Below are 18,401 nucleotides of genomic sequence, written 5' to 3'. Positions count from 1 at the left end.
TCCTTATATGAAAAAAAACAGACACAACATTTTATAAAATACCCAGTTTCCTTTACTTTCTGTTATGAAACATGTCAAATAAAAACGGCAAGACAGTGAGAGCCTCATCAGATAATCCCTTTTTGGTAAGTAGTCATCCCAACAAGAAGATAATAGGGACAGTGAGCTGAGTGGAAGCACAGTGTGTTCCCCGACCCCAGTGCTGGGGTGGTAAAAGTGCAGCTATGGTTTTAGCTCCCGGTACATAGAAGAGACGGCCGTGTATCTTACGCACAGCCATGTTTGTGCATGTTGGGGTCGGGGAGCTGCCACATGTCTAGTGCCAGACCTATGGCAGATTGCTGTAAAGCAGTGGTTCTCAACTCCTGTCCCCAGGACCCACTAACAGGCCAGATTTTAAGTATTACCTTGGGGGAGATGCAGACAAGAATACTGCAATCACTGAGCAGCAAATTATATCACCTGTGATGTATTTCAGTTATCTTGCAAACCTGGCCTGTTAGTGGGCCCTGAGGACAAGAGTTGAGAACCACTGCTGTAAAGCCCCGCCCCTTTCCTGTAAGCTCTGCCTCTTTACCGCAGTGTACCGTCCTATTTGAGGTTAGCGTAGATCATCAGTTTCATCGAAGTTCCCCGCCAGTCCCCAGTTTTCCTACCTGGCTGCCCTGACCATTAAAAACTGTTGTTCCGTCCTATAGAAATCAAGAAACGCCGGGTGAGCAATAAGAAGACGAAGGAGCAGGATGACGTGGTGGAGAATGACAGCCTGTTTGTACAAGTCCTCAAATCTTCCGGGATGACCCTGAAGTCCGGAGAGCAGCAGAATGAACTCGGTGAGATATAACCGACTCTTTTTACGCCATTACTGTGGGCGTGGCTGAATCACTTGTAGCCAATCAATTAACAAAGCTTAAGAGGGAGGCGGGGGTTGCATTTTGTCAGTGCAATAAAACCTCAGCCTGGTATCATCCTAAATTGATCCAGATTGGTGAAACTTTTTAATGCTGGAAGGCAAAGCTCTCAGTCTGCCCCTCCCATTTTTAAATTTTTTTAAACCTGGAGGACACACTCCAGCTGTGAGAGGAGAGAAGAACACAGATCAGCTATGCCCTCCCTTCCGCTGTTCGTTCACAGAAGCCTTTGTAATTTGCCAATGAGTTCACATAATACAAAGGCTTCTGTGAACGGGCAGAAGAAGGGGGAGGGGCGGGCAATTCCAGCAACTCTGCTTTTGAAGATTACGTTGATCAGCCTGGAGCACTATTAACCTGTTAGTATGTGAATGATGGAGATAAATCGATGAGGCGGCAGGCACCTCCTTAGACTTAACAACATGGCATGCCTGCAGTTTTTACAAAATAGCCGAATTCCTGGGATTCAGCTTTAACCTGTTTGCCGACCGCCTCACGTAGGAGTTCAGCGGCAAAGTGGCTGCCCTATGCCGGATCACGTACCAAGTATATGATTCGGCACTTCCAGGTTGGGGGGGGGGGGGGCGCTCAGCTTGTGCTGTGATTAGACGCAGCACAAGCCGATTAGCAGGTGCCAGCCAATGGATGACCGCCGGCACCCGCTGATCAGCAAGGAGAGAGACAGGACAGAGCTCTGTTCTGTCTGTGGGGATGTGCTGGATTTTGTTTCCCTGCAAAGCACTTCCCCTAGTAAAAGCAGCTCACAGTACACATAAAAACACTGGCTAGGCACACAGTTAACCCTTTGTTAACCCCTTCCCAGCCAGTGTCATTAGTACAGTGACAGTACATATTTTTAGCACTGATCACTGTATTCGTTTTACTGGTTCCCACAAAGTGTCAGTAATGCCTGTATACACGATCGGACATTGATCGCACATTCCAACAACAAAATCCATCGGATTTTTTCCGACAGATGTTGGCTCAAACTTGTCTTGCATACACACTGTCACACAAATGTTGGTTGGAAATTCCGAATCCCAAGAACGCGGTGACGTACAACACGTACGACGAGCCGAGAAAAATGAAGTCCAATAGCCAGTGCAGCTCTTCTGCTTGATTCCCAGCATGCGTGGCACTTTGTGCGTCGGAATTGTGTACACACGATCGGAATTTACGCAAAACGGATTTTGTTGTCGGTAAAATTTTAGACCCAGCTCTCAAACTTTGTGTGTCGGAAATTCTGATGGAAAAAGTCCGATGGAGCCTACACACGGTCGGAATTTCCGACAACAAGGTCCGATAGCACATTTTCCGTCGGAAAATCCGACCGTGTGTGCAGGGTATTAGTGTCAGACTGTCCGCCACAATATTGCAGTCCTGCTATAAGTCGCTGCTTACCGCCATTACTATATCTCATAGTTTGTAGACGTTATAACTTTTGTGATAACCAATCAATATACGCTTGATTTTTTTTTTTTCTACTAAAAATATGTAGCAGAATACATATTGGCCTAAATTGATGAAGACATTTTATTTTATTTATTTATGTATTTATTTATTTTTATAGTAGAAAGTAAAGAATAGTTTGTTTTTAATTTTTATTTTTTTAATTTATAGCACAAAAAATAAAAACCGCAGAGGTGATCAAATAACACCAAAATTTGTGGGGAAAATGAAAAAAATGACAAATATTCCTTGGGTACAGTATTGCATGACTGTGCAATTCTCAGTTAAGGTAATGCAGTTCTGGTCATGAAGGGGGGTACATTTTACAGAGGTCAATCAGTGCCCTGATTGGGGCAACTTCTATATATAGAAAGGCCATTTATAGAGGTCCTTGTTTTTAACACATGTCTGAATTCACAATGCCTGTGATTGTGCTGCCTATTACACCCCCCATAGAAAGTGTACACCCCCCCCCCTTGCCTGGACCATGCCCCCCCCCCCAGTGGTATTACAGTGGTTGTAAAGGCATTACCCACCTCAGCCCCGGAATGGGTTTGCCCCCTTCCTGACCAGAGCACTTTTTGCGATTCGCCACTGTGTCGCTTTAACTGACAATAGCGCGGTCGTGCGACGTTGCACCCAAACAAAATTGACGTCCTTTTTTCCCACAAATAGAGCTTTCTTTTGGCTGTATTTGACCGCCTCTGCGGTTTTTATTTTTTGTGCTATAAACAAAAAAAGAGCGACAATTTAAAAAAAAAAAAAGCAATATTTTTTACTTTTTGCTATAATAAATATCCCCCGAAAATATATATAAAAAAATGTTTCCTCAGTTTAGGCCGATACGTATTCATCTACATATATTTGGTAAAAAAAAAAGCGCAATAAGCGTATATTGATTGGTTTGCGCAAAATTTATAGCGTCTACAAAATAGGGGATAGTTTTATGGCATTTTTATTATTAATTTTTTTTTTTAATGAATAATGGCGGCAATAGGCGATTTTTTTATCATGACTGCGACATTATGGCGGACACATCGGACACTTTTGACACTATTTTATGACCATTGTCATTTATACAGCGATCAGAGCTATAAAAATGCACTGATTACTGTGTAAATGACACTGGCAGGGAAGGTTAACCCCTAGGGGGCGATGAAGGGGTTAAGTGTGTCCTAGGGAGTGATTCTAACTGTGGGGGGGAGGGGCTTCAACTCGCATGGCAGCGATCACTGCTCCGGATGACAGGGAGCAGTGATCTCTGTCATGTCACAAGGCAAAGCGGGGAAATGCTTTGTTTACAAAGGCATCTCCCCATTCTACTTCTCCGTGATACGATCGCGGGCGCCCAGGGGACATCAAGTCCGCAGGACCCGCGGTCACGGAGAACGTGGCGGGTGCATGCGCGTGCCTGCAGTGCTGCTTCTTAAAGGGGACGTACCTGTACTCCCTTTTGCCCACCCGTCCCATTTTGCCGACGTATATTGTCGCACAACGGTCGGGAAGCGGTTAAGATAAAAAGCCTTCTGTGTGCAGCAGCACCCCCTACAACTTACTTGAGATCCCTCTAGATCCAGCGATGTTGCAGGAGCGTCTCGGCTGTCCAGGACTCCCCTCCTCATTGGCTAAGAGCAGCGCTGCGCCATTGATGGACAGCAGTGGAAGCCAAAGTCAGTCAGCCAATGAGGAGAGAAAGGGGGCGGGGCGGGGCCGGGCTGTGGCTCGTGTGCCCCCATAGCAAGCTGCTTGCTGTGGGGGCACTCAACAGGAGAGAGGGGCCAGGAGCACCGAAGAGGCACCCGAGAAGAAGAGGATCTGGGCTGCTCTGTGCAAAACCATTACACAGAGCAGGTAAGTATACCATGTTTGTTGTTTAAAAAAAAAAAACAAAAAAACAAGACTTTATAATCCTTTTAAATATCACCAGAAGAAAGCTCCGTTATTCTCAAAAAAATAGAATAAAAAATACATTTGGATTCAGTGTTGTATGACTGAGTAATTGTTGGTCACACCACTGAAAACTGAAAATGGCCCAGACAGAAAGGGAGTGGGTTCTGAGAGGGGGTAAGAGGCCTTTGTGGTGGTGGGTTGGCTAATTTTTTTTTCTATGTGACCTGCAAAGAGCCATTTACCGTATATACTCAAGTATAAGCCCAGCTTTTCAGCACATTTTTTTTGTGCTGAAAATGCCCCCCCCCCCCCCCCCCTCGGCTTATACTCGAGTCAAGCACTTTTCTGCAGCAGAGAATGACATTTTCCGAACCGACTTTGGGGCCCCGTATCTCGGGGCCACTTGGTGCTAGGAATCCCAAATTTGGTGTGCAAGCCCAGTGGAACTAGCACTACAACAGCACCAAGTGGCCTCAAGATTTGGGGCCCCAAAGTTGGTCAACTGTGTCCATCTTCAGCAATGTCATTTTGGGACCCTTTGGGTCCAGAGACCCCAAATTTTGGATGCAGCTAGGGGGCCTCTAGGAACCCTTAACTACCAAGTTTGAAGTTCGGGGGACCTATGAATATGTTGTAGTGCTAGTTCCACTGGGTTTGCACACCAAATTTGGGGTTCCTAGCACCAAGTGGCCCAAAGTCAGTTCGGAAAATGTCATTCTCTGCTGCAGAAAAGTGCTTGACTCGAGTATAAGCCGAGGGGGGGCATTTTCAGCACAAAAAAAATGTGCTGAAAAGCTGGGCTTATACTTGAGTATATACGGTAAATGGCTCTTTGCAGGTCACATAGAAAAAAAAATTAGCCAACCCACCACCACAAAGGCCTCTTACCCCCTCTCAGAACCCACTCCCTTTCTGTCTGGGCCATTTTCAGTTTTCAGTGGTGTGACTTTGGGCCACTTGGTGCTAGGAACCCCAAATTTGGTGTGCAAACCCAGTGGAACTAGCACTACAACATATTCATAGGTCCCCCGAACTTCAAACTTGGTAGTTAAGGGTTCCTAGAGGCCCCCTAGCTGCATCCAAAATTTGGGGTCTCTGGACCCAAAGGGTCCCAAAATGACATTGCTGAAGATGGACACAGTTGACCAACTTTGGGGCCCCAAATCTCGAGGCCACTTGGTGCTGTTGTAGTGCTAGTTCCACTGGGCTTGCACACCAAATTTGGGATTCCTAGCACCAAGTGGCCCCGAGATACGGGGCCCCAAAGTCGGTTCGGAAAATGTCATTCTCTGCTGCAGAAAAGTGCTTGACATTTTCCGAACTGACTTTGGGGCCCCCTATCTCGGGGCCACTTGATGCTAGGAACCCCAAATTTGGTGTGCAAGCCCAGTGGAACTAGCACTACAACAGCACCAAGTGGCCTCGAGATTTGGGGCCCCAAAGTTGGTCAACTGTGTCCATCTGCAGCAATGTCATTTTGGGACCCTTTGGGTCCAGAGACCCCAAATTTTGGATGCAGCTAGGGGGCATCTAGGAAACCTTAACTACCGAGTTTGAAGTTCGGGGGACCTATGGATGCAAATGGGCACAGTGAGGCTGCAAATGGGCATTGTTGACCCTCTTTTCCACATACAGTAGCTGCGCATTTCTCACCCTAGGCTTATACTCGGGTCAGTAAGTTTTCCCAGTTTTTTGTGGTAAAATTAGGTGCCTCGGCTTATATTCGGGTCGACTTATACTCGAGTATATATGGTATTTCCTTCAGTCATGTGAATTCTTTTCTCAGCTGTATCCATGTTGTTGTCATGAGCTGGCTGTCCCTCCCACCATTTAGATGGCATTAAATTGCCATGATTACATATGGGTTGTGTCTTTCCAGCTGTGGATCAGACGGCTTTCCAGAAGGCGTTGCAGCAAGCCTTAAAGAAGCACCCCAGATCTTCAAATGTGAGTACATTGAGGGGTTTGGATTTACCAGAGAGAAACATTTTACACCAGTTTATAGCTTCAAATCCACCATCATCATTAACCAGATAAAGATCCTGGGTATAACTCAATGTCATGGCTATATCTTGGGTGCTCTCTGTACCCCCCAGGGCTTCCTTCCCCACTGTGCCTGTTTAGGGGCCCGTGTTTATGGGCTTTTTTTTTGTGTCTCCCCTTACAAGTCAATGGGACTGCAGATAGGAGCAGCTTGGGAGGTCAAACCTGTGAATGACTTTGAAGCAGTCTCAAACTAATTGCAGATCAGAGTGCTGGCCCAGGAACAGCTCAGTAAGAGCTTGGTGGGATCAGATTTCTGTAAGGAAGCAGCTCAGTCCATGCTCAGTGGGGTTAGAGACCTGGCATTGAAGTGGCTCAGTAGATGCTCAGTGTGGTCAGTGTACTTGCATAAAAACAGCTTCGTAGATGTTCGGTGGGATCGGAGTCCTGCATGGAAACCCGCTCAGTAGGTGTGCAGTTGGGTGAGAGATCTGGCATGCATGCAGCTCAGTAGGTGCTCAGTGGGGTCAGAGTCCTGGCATGGAAGCAGCTAAGTGGGTGTTCAGTAAGTTCCTCCTGACATGGAAGCAGCTCAGTTTGTACTCCGTTGAGGTCAGAGTCCTGGCATGGAAAGGGCTCAGTAGGAGCTCAGTGGGGTCATAGTCCAGGTATGGTAGTGGCTCAGTAGGTGCTCTGTGGGGTCATAGTCCAGGTATGGTAGGGGCTCAGTATTTGCTCAGTGGGGTCATAGTCCAGGTATGATAGTGGCTCAGTAGGTGCTCAGTGGGGTCATAGTCCAGGCATGGTAGTAGCTCAGTATTTGCTCAGTGGGGTCATAGTCCAGGTATGATAGTGGCTCAGTAGGTGCTCAGTGGGGTCATAGTTCAGGTATGATAGTGGCTCAGTAGCTACTCAGTTGGGTCATAGTCCAAGTATGGTAGTGGCTCAGTATTTGCTCAGTGGGGTTATAGTCCAGGTATGGTAGTGGCTCAGTAGCTGCTCAGTTGGGTCATAGTCCAGGTACAGTAGTGGCTCAGTAGCTGCTCAGTGGGGTCATAGTCCAGGTATGGTAGTGGCTCAGTAGCTGCTCAGTTGGGTCATAGTCCAGGCATGGTAGTGGCTCAGTAGCTGCTCTGTGGGGTCATAGTCCAGGCATGATAGTGGCTCAGTAGGTGCTCAGTGGGGTCATAGTCCAGGCCTGGTAGTAGCTCAGTATTTGCTCAGTGGGGTCATAGTCCAGGTATGATAGTGGCTCAGTAGGTGCTCGGTGGGGACAAAGTCCATGTATGGTAGGGGCTCAGTAGCTGCTCAGTGGGGTCATAGTCCAGGTATGGTAGTGGCTCAGTAGCTGCTCAGTGGGGTCATAGTCCAAGCATGGTAGTAGCTCAGTAAGTGCTCGATGGGGTCAGAGTCCTGGCATGGAAGCAGCTCAGTAGGTGTTCAGTAAGGTCAGTCCTGACGTACAAGCAGCTCAGTAGGTAATCTATGAGGTCTTAGTCCAGGCATGGAAGTGGCTCAGTGGGTGCTCGATGGGGTCAAAGTCCAGGAATGGAAATGGCTCAGTAGGTGCTCTGTGGGGGCAGTGGGTGACCTGGAAGAAGCTGTTATTGTTGTGTATGAAGTGTTGACTTGGCCTCCAAATTCTACGGATCTTAATCCATCTGTGCGATGTGCTGGAAAAAGCAAATCCAATTAATGAAGGCCCCACCTTGCAACTTAAAGGATCTGCTAGTGAGGGCTTGGTGCCAGATACCACAGCGTACCTTCAGAGGTCTTAGTGGAGTCCATGCCTCGATGGGCCAGGGCTTTTTTTAGTGGCAAAAGGGGGGATCTACCCAATAATCCAATATTAGGTGGGTGGTCATGTTATGGTGGGTATTCATAATGTTAGGACTAATCGGTGTATATATGTGTGTAGAGCCATTCATTGGCTCAGACAGTTTCCAGGCTCAGCCTTGTACAGTATTTGATGCAACATAAAAAACCGGGCAGATTGCTCTTCTCTGTCTACATTAATACAAATGATGGATACAATTGATCTCTATGTAGGTGACTGAGGAGTTTATGGCGGGGCTGGAGTCACATATTGAAGATCGGGAGCGTTTCAGGAATTGTCTTCTTCCATGTGGACGATCTAATAAGGAGGAGGAGGGGTGAGATCTCACGTCTGTGTATTGGTTTATTCTCTGTACTTCTCTGTGTGTATGAAGAATGAATCCTCAACTTCACGGGAGACTCTGTAGCTTTAGGGGTAGGGGTGCAACGGATCGTCAACGATCCGTGATCCGATCCGCGGAGGTTGATCCGTACGGGACACCCGTGATCCGCGGAGCGCTCTGTGGCCTCGGCCATAGGAAAGGCCGCGGCTTCGGCCTAGCTCCGGAGCGGCGGCCATCTGGGTACACTCGGCGGCCGTTTAGCGTGTGATCGCTCCATCAAATGACGGAGCGATCACTTGTAACAAACCGGCGTCATGTCATGACGCCGGTTCCTCTCTCCCCTCTGTGTACTGATCTGTACAGTGGAGGGGAGAGATCGGATGGCAGCAGTGCCAATACTCTGCAATGCCCTGCCAATACTCTGCAATGCCCTGCTGCAATAACCTGCTGCAATGCCCTGCTGCAATAACCTGTTGCAATGCCCTGACAATACTCTGCAATGCCCTGACAATACTCTGCAATACTCTGCCATACCCTGCCAATAGTCTGCCAATACCCTGCCAATAGTCTGCCAATATACCCTGCCAATATACCCTGCCAATATACTCTGCCAATATACTCTGCCAATAGGGAGATTGTGGATATTACAGTGGTGGAGATTTTTTGTTGATCCGAAAATGATCCGAACCGTGACTCCTGATCCGAGGAATGATCCGAACCGTGTGTTTTTTGATCCGTTGCACCCCTATTTAGGGGTAACCTGATTCTCGGTGTGAACACGGGGTGATCTTCTGAGCGATTACGAATTTCCTGTGTGCTTTCAAACTACTTATACCCCCTTCCTGCCCAGGCCAATTTTCAGCTTTCAGCGCTGTCGCACTTTGAATGACAATTGCGTGGTCATACACCACTTAAAAGGGTTGTAAAGGTTCGTGTTTTTTCACCTTAATGCATCCTAAGCATTAAGGTGAAAAAACACTTGGCAATGACGGGCCCCCCACCCCCCCATGTTTTACTTACCTGCTCGGCTCGTCCACGGCTTCCTCTTCTCCGCTGAGTCTCGGCATTGATTGGATAGATTGATAGCAGCGCAGCCATTGGCTCCCACTGCTGTCAATCAAATGCAATGACGCAGGCTGCCGGGGGGATGGGACCGAGACATACACTCTGTGTCTATGGACGCAGAGTGTATGAGCGCGCCCGCAAGGTAACCCACTCGGGAGAGAGCTTCCTGAGGGGGTTAGCTATTGTGGAGAGGAGCTGAGAGAGCCGCCGTGGGACCCCAGAACAGGAGGATCGGGGCCAATCTGTGCAAAACGAGCTGCACAGTGGAGGTAAGTATGACATGTTTGTTATTTAAAAAAAATAAAAAATGAACCTTTACAACCCCTTTAAGGACACTTGTTTACAAGTTAAAATCATTTTTTTTTTGCTAGAAAATTACTTAAACCCCCAAACATTTTATATATATATCTATATCTCTCTATCTATCTATCTATCTATCTATCTATCTATCTATCTATCTATCTATCTATCTATCTATCTATCTATCTATCTGTCTGTCTGTCTGTGTGTGTGTGTGTGTGTGTGTGTATGTATATATATATCACTTTTCAAATAGCGGAACGAACCGCAACACACTAAAAGAGGGATTGTAAGGTGGGTGGTTTCTTAGAAAGAAAATCTCCATTAATTTATATATCTATAAAATCAAGGGGGTACCCAGGCCCCATTTTTATCTTAACAGTGCTTCACACACAATATAAAAAATTTTACAGAACATCAACCCCATCTATTTCCAATGTGGTGCCAACTGAATGGCTACTCCAATATTGATGAATTATCCACGAGCAAAATTCCCCTGAAAAAGCCCATCTGGGCAAAACGCGTTGGGGTCTTGCTCGTGGATGATTCACATTGGAAATGTGGGATAGAAACATCATTGTTAGAAATATGTTGGATGGGGTTGATGTTCTGTAATATCTCTTATATTGTGTGCGACGCACTTTTAAGATAAAAATTGAGTCCTTGTTACCCCTTGATTTGATAGATTTATGGGATAAAGGAGATTATTCTTTTAAAGTGTATCGATGTTCTTTCTGAGAAACCACCCACCTTTTAAAACCCTTCTTTTAGAGTTTTGCGGTTCATTCTGCTATTTGAATGGAGAAGGGGTTATACAAGGGCCGGCTTACAATTTTTCTTTCATGCCCATGTCTAAGCCTCCTGTAGGCGGCAGTATAACCCAACTCTCTAGTACTTCATATAATATATTTTTATGGTGAGTACAAAAATCATATTATAGGTCTTGCTCATGTTGCCGTCATCTTATCACCTCTTTTCTTCTTCTCTCAGTAATCCTGCCTTCAGCTCATTTCATGACAGCCTCATCAAAATCCTCTTGGGAAATGAGACTTTACAGGTATGTCCATGTTTATCTCTTCTTTCTGACATTTTGGTGAAATGTTCCGATGTTGTTACTTTTCACGAACGTTCTGTGTGGTTTAGGGGCCTTTGATAAACATGCTGTTTGAGAAGATACCGGAATTTTTGTATGACAGGTACACTTTATTTCTCTTGTATCAGTTTATATCATTTGATAACACTTGCTGAGTCCTCTAGTTTTTATCTTTTGTGTTTTTTTCAGTGTTGGCAGTGATGGGATCAGCATTCCTCGTCTAATCATCAATCAGCTGAAATGGCTGGACCTGGTAGTCAGCAGCAAGGTAATGTCTGCGCAGGATATTCCTGTGTTCTGCCCGGCTCTATGTCCCACAGTACATTCCTGAACAGGATGTCCATAGAGCGGCCATTAATCTGCCCGCTGCTTTGTCCTGTCCATCAAAAGGTAGGTGGACCTGAGGGAAAATTAATCTCTCAGTTCCCCATCTGGCTGCACTACAAAATTCCTTGTCTACAGTATATGCCTGTGGGGGTTCTCCCGACACATTATGGGGATCCTGATGATGTTGAGTTTCTAACAATGACAGGATTGCTATTGTGATATGAGATTCAGATGAGGTGGCTGGAAGCTCTCTGTAATCTCTGCCATCTCTATGTAGGATCCCTCTGTAATCTCTATGTAGGATCTCTCTGTAATCTCTGCCATCTCTATGTAGGATCTCTGTAATCTCTGTCATCTTTATGTAGGATCACTCTGCCATCTCTATGTAGGATCTCTCTGCCATCTCTATGTAGGATCTCTCTGTAATCTCTATGTAGGATCTCTCTGCCATCTCTATGTAATCTCTATGTAGGATCTCTCTGTAATTTCTGCCATCTCTATGTAGGATCTTTCTGTAATCTCTGCCATCTCTATGTAGGATCTCTCTGTAATCGTTGCCATCTCTATGTAGGATCTCTCTGCCATCTCTATGTAGGATCTCTCTGCCATCTCTATGTAGGATCTCTCTGCCATCTCTATGTAGGATCTCTCTGTAATCTCTATGTAGGATCTTTCTGTAATCTCTGCCATCTCTATGTAGGATCTTTCTGTAATCTCTGCCATCTCTATGTAGGATCTCCCTGTAATCTCTATGTAGGATCTCTCTGTGATCTCTATGTAGGATCTTTCTGTAATCTCTACCATCTCTATGTAGGATCTCTCTGTAATCTCTACGTAGGATCTTTCTGTAATCTCTACCATCTCTATGTAGGATCTCTCTGTAATCTCTACGTAGGATCTTTCTGTAATCTCTACCATCTCTATGTAGGATCTCTCTGCCATCTCTATGTAGGATCTCTCTGTAATCTCTAGGATCTTTCTGTAATCTCTACCATCTCTATGTAGGATCTCTCTGTCATCTCTATGTAGGATCTCTCTGCCATCTCTATGTAGGATCTCTCTGTAATCTCTGCCATCTCTATGTAGGATCTCTATGAAATCTCTATGTAGGATCTCTCTGTAATCTCTATGTAGGATCTCTCTGTAATCTCTGCCATCTCTATGTAGGATCTCTCTGTAATCTCTGCCATCTCTATGTAGTATCTCTCTGTAATCTCTATGTAGGATCTCTCTGTGATCTCTATGTAGGATCTCTCTGTAATCTCTGCCATCTCTATGTAGGATCTGACCTCTAAGATCATGCAGCTGGTTGTGGTATCCCCGGCTGATGTCCAGCAACACATCATCAGCAGCCTTCCTGAAATCCTGGAGGACTCCGAGCACAACGATGTCGCCAAGGAGCTCAGGTAGGTTTGTATAGTCCATATAGATAAATAACAAATATAATGAGGACCAAATGGGACCTGCCCTTGTCTCCCCCCCACCCAGTTTAGTTGTCAGAATTATCTGAGTGTGAGTGCAATGCATTTATCAGGTGGAATTATCATTAATATGTTGTAGTGGCTAATCACTATTCCCCCCCCCCCACTATTCCTCCCACCCCCCACATGTGTGCAATGAATGATGCTGTGGGGGGGGGGGGGGTCAGATGACAGCCTTTTCCTGTCATTCTCTCAGATGACTCTAGTGCTTGCTCTGCCCTGTGTAGCCCTTGTATGTTGTCTTAGTAATGTATCAATGTGTTGGTCCAGCTCTCTCCTCCAGCAGAATTCCCAGCTGACTGTCACCATTCTAGATGCCTTCTCCAGCCTAAACCTGAACACCGAGCTCCTCACAGAGGTACCTTCCTTCCCGATAAAACCTGAATTTCTATCCTCCCATTGGGTGTACACCACTAACCTTCTCCCTCTCCAGGTCCGGACATGGCTCATGTCTACACTGTCTGCTGTGGACTTAGAAGTGGTGCCTGTTATAGTGAAGTTCGTCCTTCATACGGTCACCCAGACAGATGCAGTGGAGGTACCATCTTTATATCTATTGGAAGACATTGGGGTTGATTTATTAAAACTGGAGCGTGCAAAATCTGGTGCAGCTGTGCATAGAAACCTGTTTTGTTTTTTTAAAGCTTAACTGAACAAGCTGACATTAGAAACTAATTGACTACCATGCACAGCTGCACTAGATTTTGCCCCCATTGTATGCAAAAGGAGCTTGCTGAATTCTCTTTCTCTCTCGCGCTCTCTCTTCTCCTTTCCCTTTCTCTCTTCTCCTTTCCCTCTCTCTCTTCTCCTTTCCCTCTCTCTCTTCCCCCTCTCTCTCTCTCTCTCTCTCTCTCTCTCTCTCTCTCTCTTTCGCCCTCCCCCTCTCTCGCCCCCCCCCCCTCTCTCTCTCTCTCTCTCTCTCTCGCTCTCTCGCTCTCTCTCTCCTTGCATACAATATTTACTGTATATACTAATAAATATACTTACTACCATTTTGACATGGAGAAGAGAAATGGAGGAGCACAGGGGGAAAATAAAAAGAGCATGCTTCGTTGCCCCAGTGGTAAAACGGACATAGGATAAGAGTATTTATGCTTCCTGCAGCCAACAGAGCCTAAATGCTCCTCCTCCATTCAGCATCAGGGAGAGACAGCAGCCAGATGGATAGCATTCAGCTGGAACAGCATGGCTGCCGCTGAAGAGTTTGACTCCTGCCCAATGCAATTTTTTCCTCTGTACTGAATGCAGACAAAGTATATAGAATATATCACTTCCTGCCCACTGCACTTCCCAGCACTGTTGTTCCCTCATAACCTTCTTAGTTGATTACCTTACACCACACCATCTCCCACTCAGCCGCAGCACTGAACCATTCACATCAGTCTCTGCACCAAAGGAGCTTACATTTTAATACCCCACCACAGTCTCACACTATTATTGTTCTAAATTTACAGTATATACAGATAGCTCTGACATATTCCATAGTGCTGTACAGAGAACAATTCCAACCACAGTAACACACTTTTCAATGAGTCCTCATCATCATGTATACTGTAATATCTTCACTACAACTATGCGCTCTCTAGTTCGGAGAACAGTCTGAGGAGAAGATGTAGAACTGGAGCAGATGATGCTTCTGGGGGAATCAGGACAAGAGTTCTGCATTTCATAAAACAGTTTGGCTGATTCCTTATTTCTAATACAGAGAGGGAAAAATCTGCTTTAATGTTCTCTCTCTTCCTGCAGGTCATTTCTGAGCTCCGCCAGAAATTGGATGTGGAGATGTGTGTTTCCCTTTCACAACTGCCTGCCACTCAGAGTAAAATATCAAAGTCTGCAAAGAGGTAAGTACAAGAGACATCCCTGTATACAGAGGTATATACAAGACATGATCCCTGTATACAGAGGTATATACAAGACACATCCCTGTATACAGAGGTATGTACAAGACATGATCCCTGTATACAGAGGTATGTACAAGACATGATCCCTGTATACAGAGGTATGTACAAGACATGATCCCTATATATAGAGGTATGTACAAGACATGATCCCTGTATACAGAGGTATGTACAAGACATGATCCCTGTATGCAGAGGTATGTACAAGACTCATCCCTGTATAAAGAGGTATGTACAAGACACATCCCTGTATACAGAGGTATGTACAAGACATGATCCCTGTATACAGAGGTATGTACAAGGCACATCCCTGTATACAGAGGTATGTACAAGACACATCCCTGTATACAGAGGTATGTACAAGACATGATCCCTGTATACAGAGGTATGTACAAGACATGATCCCTGTATACAGAGGTATGTACAAGACATGATCCCTGTATACAGAGGTATGTACAAGACATGATCCCTGTATACAGAGGTATGTACAAGACACATCCCTGTATACAGAGGTAAGTACAAGACACAATCCCTATATACAGAGTTATGTACAAGACACGTCCCTGTAATGCAGACTTCTTTCTCTCACTCTGTGTCTTCCTCAGTTCCACAAAGGCCCCAGAGAAAGGTGACCATGACTGTATCACAATCCTTACCGAGGTGATAAAGTCGGCCGTCTGGTTCCAGAAACATGTGTGCGAAGCCTGGATCAAAGTGAGTCCCTGAATGCCTCTGTCTTTATTTTTTTTTATTTTTTTTTTCCATGATCTAGTTATCTGCATTTGTTGTATCTGAATAGTCAAAGTTGCTACAATCACATTCTCTGCTCACCAGATCTCCAGACTTCCTTACTGTCACATTTTCTGCTCACCAGGTCTCCAGCCTTTCTTACTTACATATGTCTTTTATATTTGTGTATATACAGAAGAGGGGTGTGGAGGGTATGGCAGAGACAATATAGCCCTCTGTCATGTTTATATATTCAGACCCCAATGTAGATGCCGTGTAACACTCTGTCATGTTTGCTTGTTGTCTTTTAGGCTATAGAGAGTGTAAATAATGCAGAGGAACACAAGGTACGTCGGTCTAGTGAATAGATATTATCTTTGTAGGAGGAAATGGAAATGTCTTGATGGCTGTATGATCCCTACCCTGATTTCCCTGCAGGTCACTGACTTTTTAGTTCTCCTCATCCTTTACTCCACCAACCCCAACAGTAAGAAACAGGTGGAGCGTGTGCTACGAAACAAGATCCGCTGTGGTTTCATCACCAGTTCTCTCCTGCACAATACCTTCAGCAGGCACACACCAGTAAGTCCCCCTACCGTCACTCCAGTACACACCTCTGCGATCAGTCCTGTGCTGGTGAACATTGCTGTGTTTTTGCAGCATCCGGGTGATCCTCCTTTCATGCACCGACATGCAGCATCCGGGTGATCCTCCTTTCATGCACCGACATGCAGCATCCGGGTGATCCTCCTTTCATGCACCGACATGCAGCATCCAGGTGATCCTCCTTTCATGCACCACATGCAGCATCCAGGTGATCCTCCTTTCATGCACCACATGCAGCATCCGGGTGATCCTCCTTTCATGCACCACATGCAGCATCCAGGTGATCCTCCTTTCATGCACCGACATGCAGCATCCGGGTGATCCTCCTTTCATGCACCGACATGCAGAAATCCGGGTGATCCTCCTTTCATGCACCGACATGCAGAAATCTGGGTGATCCTCCTTTCATGCACCGACATGCAGCATCCGGGTGATCCTCCTTTCATGCACCGACATGCAGAAATCCGGGTGATCCTCCTTTCATGCACCGACATGCAGAAATCTGGGTGATCCTCCTTTCATGCACCGACATGCAGAAATCTGGGTGATCCTTATTTCATGCACCAACATGCAGCATCCGGGTGATGCCTTTTTCATGCATCGGCGTTTAACATCCTGGTGATGCTGTTCATTCAGTGATATATAACAATCAGGTGAAAGAAACAAAAGGGGGTTCCCCTAAGTGGACTTTTAAGGCACCTGATATTATCTTATGTAAAAGTATACAGAAATATAATAATAAACAAATTTTGTTAATGATTAAACAAGATTAAAAATAAAACGAAATATTGCTTTGTCTGAATAATCAATTTCTATCACCATACAAAAGGGTATATATGAAGAGACCTCCTTAGACCCACGCGTTTCGGGATACAGTTTAATCCTTCTTCAGCACCTTAGTGGGAGCACTTGTTAGCTGGATGCCGGGATGTGCGGCTGGCTCTCTCAATCTCTCCCCCACTAAGCTGCTGGATCTGGCCTTTTACCCTGCCAGGCCATCAACTTTATTACCCTATCACTATCAGCAGGGATTCCATTGGCCCCAGTATATTCTTCTGGCCGTCGAGTGCGCGGGGGGGGGATCTCTTCCTCGTGAGGATAACAACACTCAGTCTGCATACACAGACCTTTTTGATGCCCTTTTGCCTTAAGACAGCAATCCCATTGGCACAATTAACCTGTGCTGTTTGAGATCAACATTTTAATGTGATACAACGAAATATTGTATAACCTTCTCACCATCCAACATCATATGAATCCCTCCTTTCCTCTTGCACCCTTGAAGAAGGATTAAACTGTATCCCGAAACGCGTTGGGTGTAAGGAACTCTCTTCATATATACCCTTTTGTATGGTGATAGAAATCGATTGTTCAGACAAAGCAATATTTCGTTTTATTTTTAATCTTGTTTAATCCTTTAATAAAATTTGTTTATTATTATATTTCTTTGTATATTTCTGTATACTGTTACATAAGATAATATCAGGTGCCTTAAAAGTCCACTTAGGGGAACCTCCTTTTGGTTTTTGTCTTGTATACTGGATGTGGCACTCTTAAGCTTAGGTTATCCATTCGCCTTCCCCTCTCTGTAAAAATCAGGTGACACACTTTTTATGCTGTGACTTGCAGCATCCAGGTGGTACTTTTTTCTTGCAGTGACATATAGGGGTTGATTTACTAAAGGCCAATAGACTGTGCACCTTGGAAAGTGCAATTGCACTCTGCAAGTGCAGTTGCTCCAGAGCTTAGTAAATGAGGTAAAACTTCACTTTGCAAAGAGTACCCAATCACATGCAAGGAAAACAAAAAAAACAGCATTTTTGCTTGCACGTGATTGGTTGATGAAAGTCAGCAGAGCTTCTGCTCATTTACTAAACTCTGGAGCAACTGCTCTTGCCGTGTGCAGTCTTTTTGCCTTTAGTAAATCAACCCCATAGTATCTGAATGACACTCTTTTTTTTCAGCAAAACATAGCATCCGGATGCTGTTTCAATGCAGCGACATGCAATACCTGGGTGACACTATTTATGCAGTGGCATGCCAGGACCGGGTTACACTCTTTTCATTCAGTGTGCTGCTTGTGTTTTCTCTCCGGAATGGTGTAGTAACCAATTCTGGTGAATGAATAATCCTCATCTGATTTTTAGGATTTTTTGGGGGGACTTAGGGATCAGTTTTATACTTGTAGATATATGGTGGCTGATGGCTTTGTCTCTTCTTTACAGGTTTTGATGATTTATTTTCCCTCCATATTGTCCTTGGCTCAGACTCTCCTGAGGTCTGCGGAACCGGAAGTCACTTCATTCAGCAGCCACCTATACAAGCTAGCCTTCTCTGCATTTGATCGCTACTGCCAGCAGGTAAGTGTGTCTGGAGAGGACCATAAAGGTTGTGCAGAGTATATAGGGAGGAACTGTGTGGATAGTTTTGGTGTATATGTGTGTCTGGAGAGGACCGTGTAGGTTATGCAGGGTATATAAGGAGGCACAGTGTGGATAGTGTAGGTA

The 18,401-nt window shown here is 45.3% G+C and overlaps 1 protein-coding gene across 1 annotated transcript in view; it reads left to right on the top strand.

Annotated features, from left to right (window-relative positions):
* The window catches only part of FANCD2 (FA complementation group D2), a 66,772-nt gene that overhangs the window by 1,941 nt on the left and 46,430 nt on the right, over positions 1-18,401 (top strand). Inside the window, exons 3-16 of the mRNA XM_073591710.1 lie at positions 699-833; positions 6,130-6,197; positions 8,283-8,386; positions 10,748-10,814; positions 10,901-10,953; positions 11,040-11,118; positions 12,459-12,583; positions 12,929-13,016; positions 13,092-13,196; positions 14,405-14,502; positions 15,165-15,273; positions 15,600-15,635; positions 15,727-15,870; positions 18,120-18,254. Coding sequence (XP_073447811.1) covers positions 699-833; positions 6,130-6,197; positions 8,283-8,386; positions 10,748-10,814; positions 10,901-10,953; positions 11,040-11,118; positions 12,459-12,583; positions 12,929-13,016; positions 13,092-13,196; positions 14,405-14,502; positions 15,165-15,273; positions 15,600-15,635; positions 15,727-15,870; positions 18,120-18,254 — 1,346 coding nt within the window. The remainder of the gene's footprint in view (positions 1-698; positions 834-6,129; positions 6,198-8,282; positions 8,387-10,747; positions 10,815-10,900; positions 10,954-11,039; positions 11,119-12,458; positions 12,584-12,928; positions 13,017-13,091; positions 13,197-14,404; positions 14,503-15,164; positions 15,274-15,599; positions 15,636-15,726; positions 15,871-18,119; positions 18,255-18,401) is intronic.

The sequence above is a fragment of the Aquarana catesbeiana genome, linkage group LG07 (assembly GCF_042186555.1).
Source record: "Aquarana catesbeiana isolate 2022-GZ linkage group LG07, ASM4218655v1, whole genome shotgun sequence".
Classification (NCBI taxonomy): Eukaryota; Metazoa; Chordata; class Amphibia; order Anura; family Ranidae; genus Aquarana; species Aquarana catesbeiana.
This window is presented reverse-complemented; position numbering and strand designations above follow the sequence as displayed.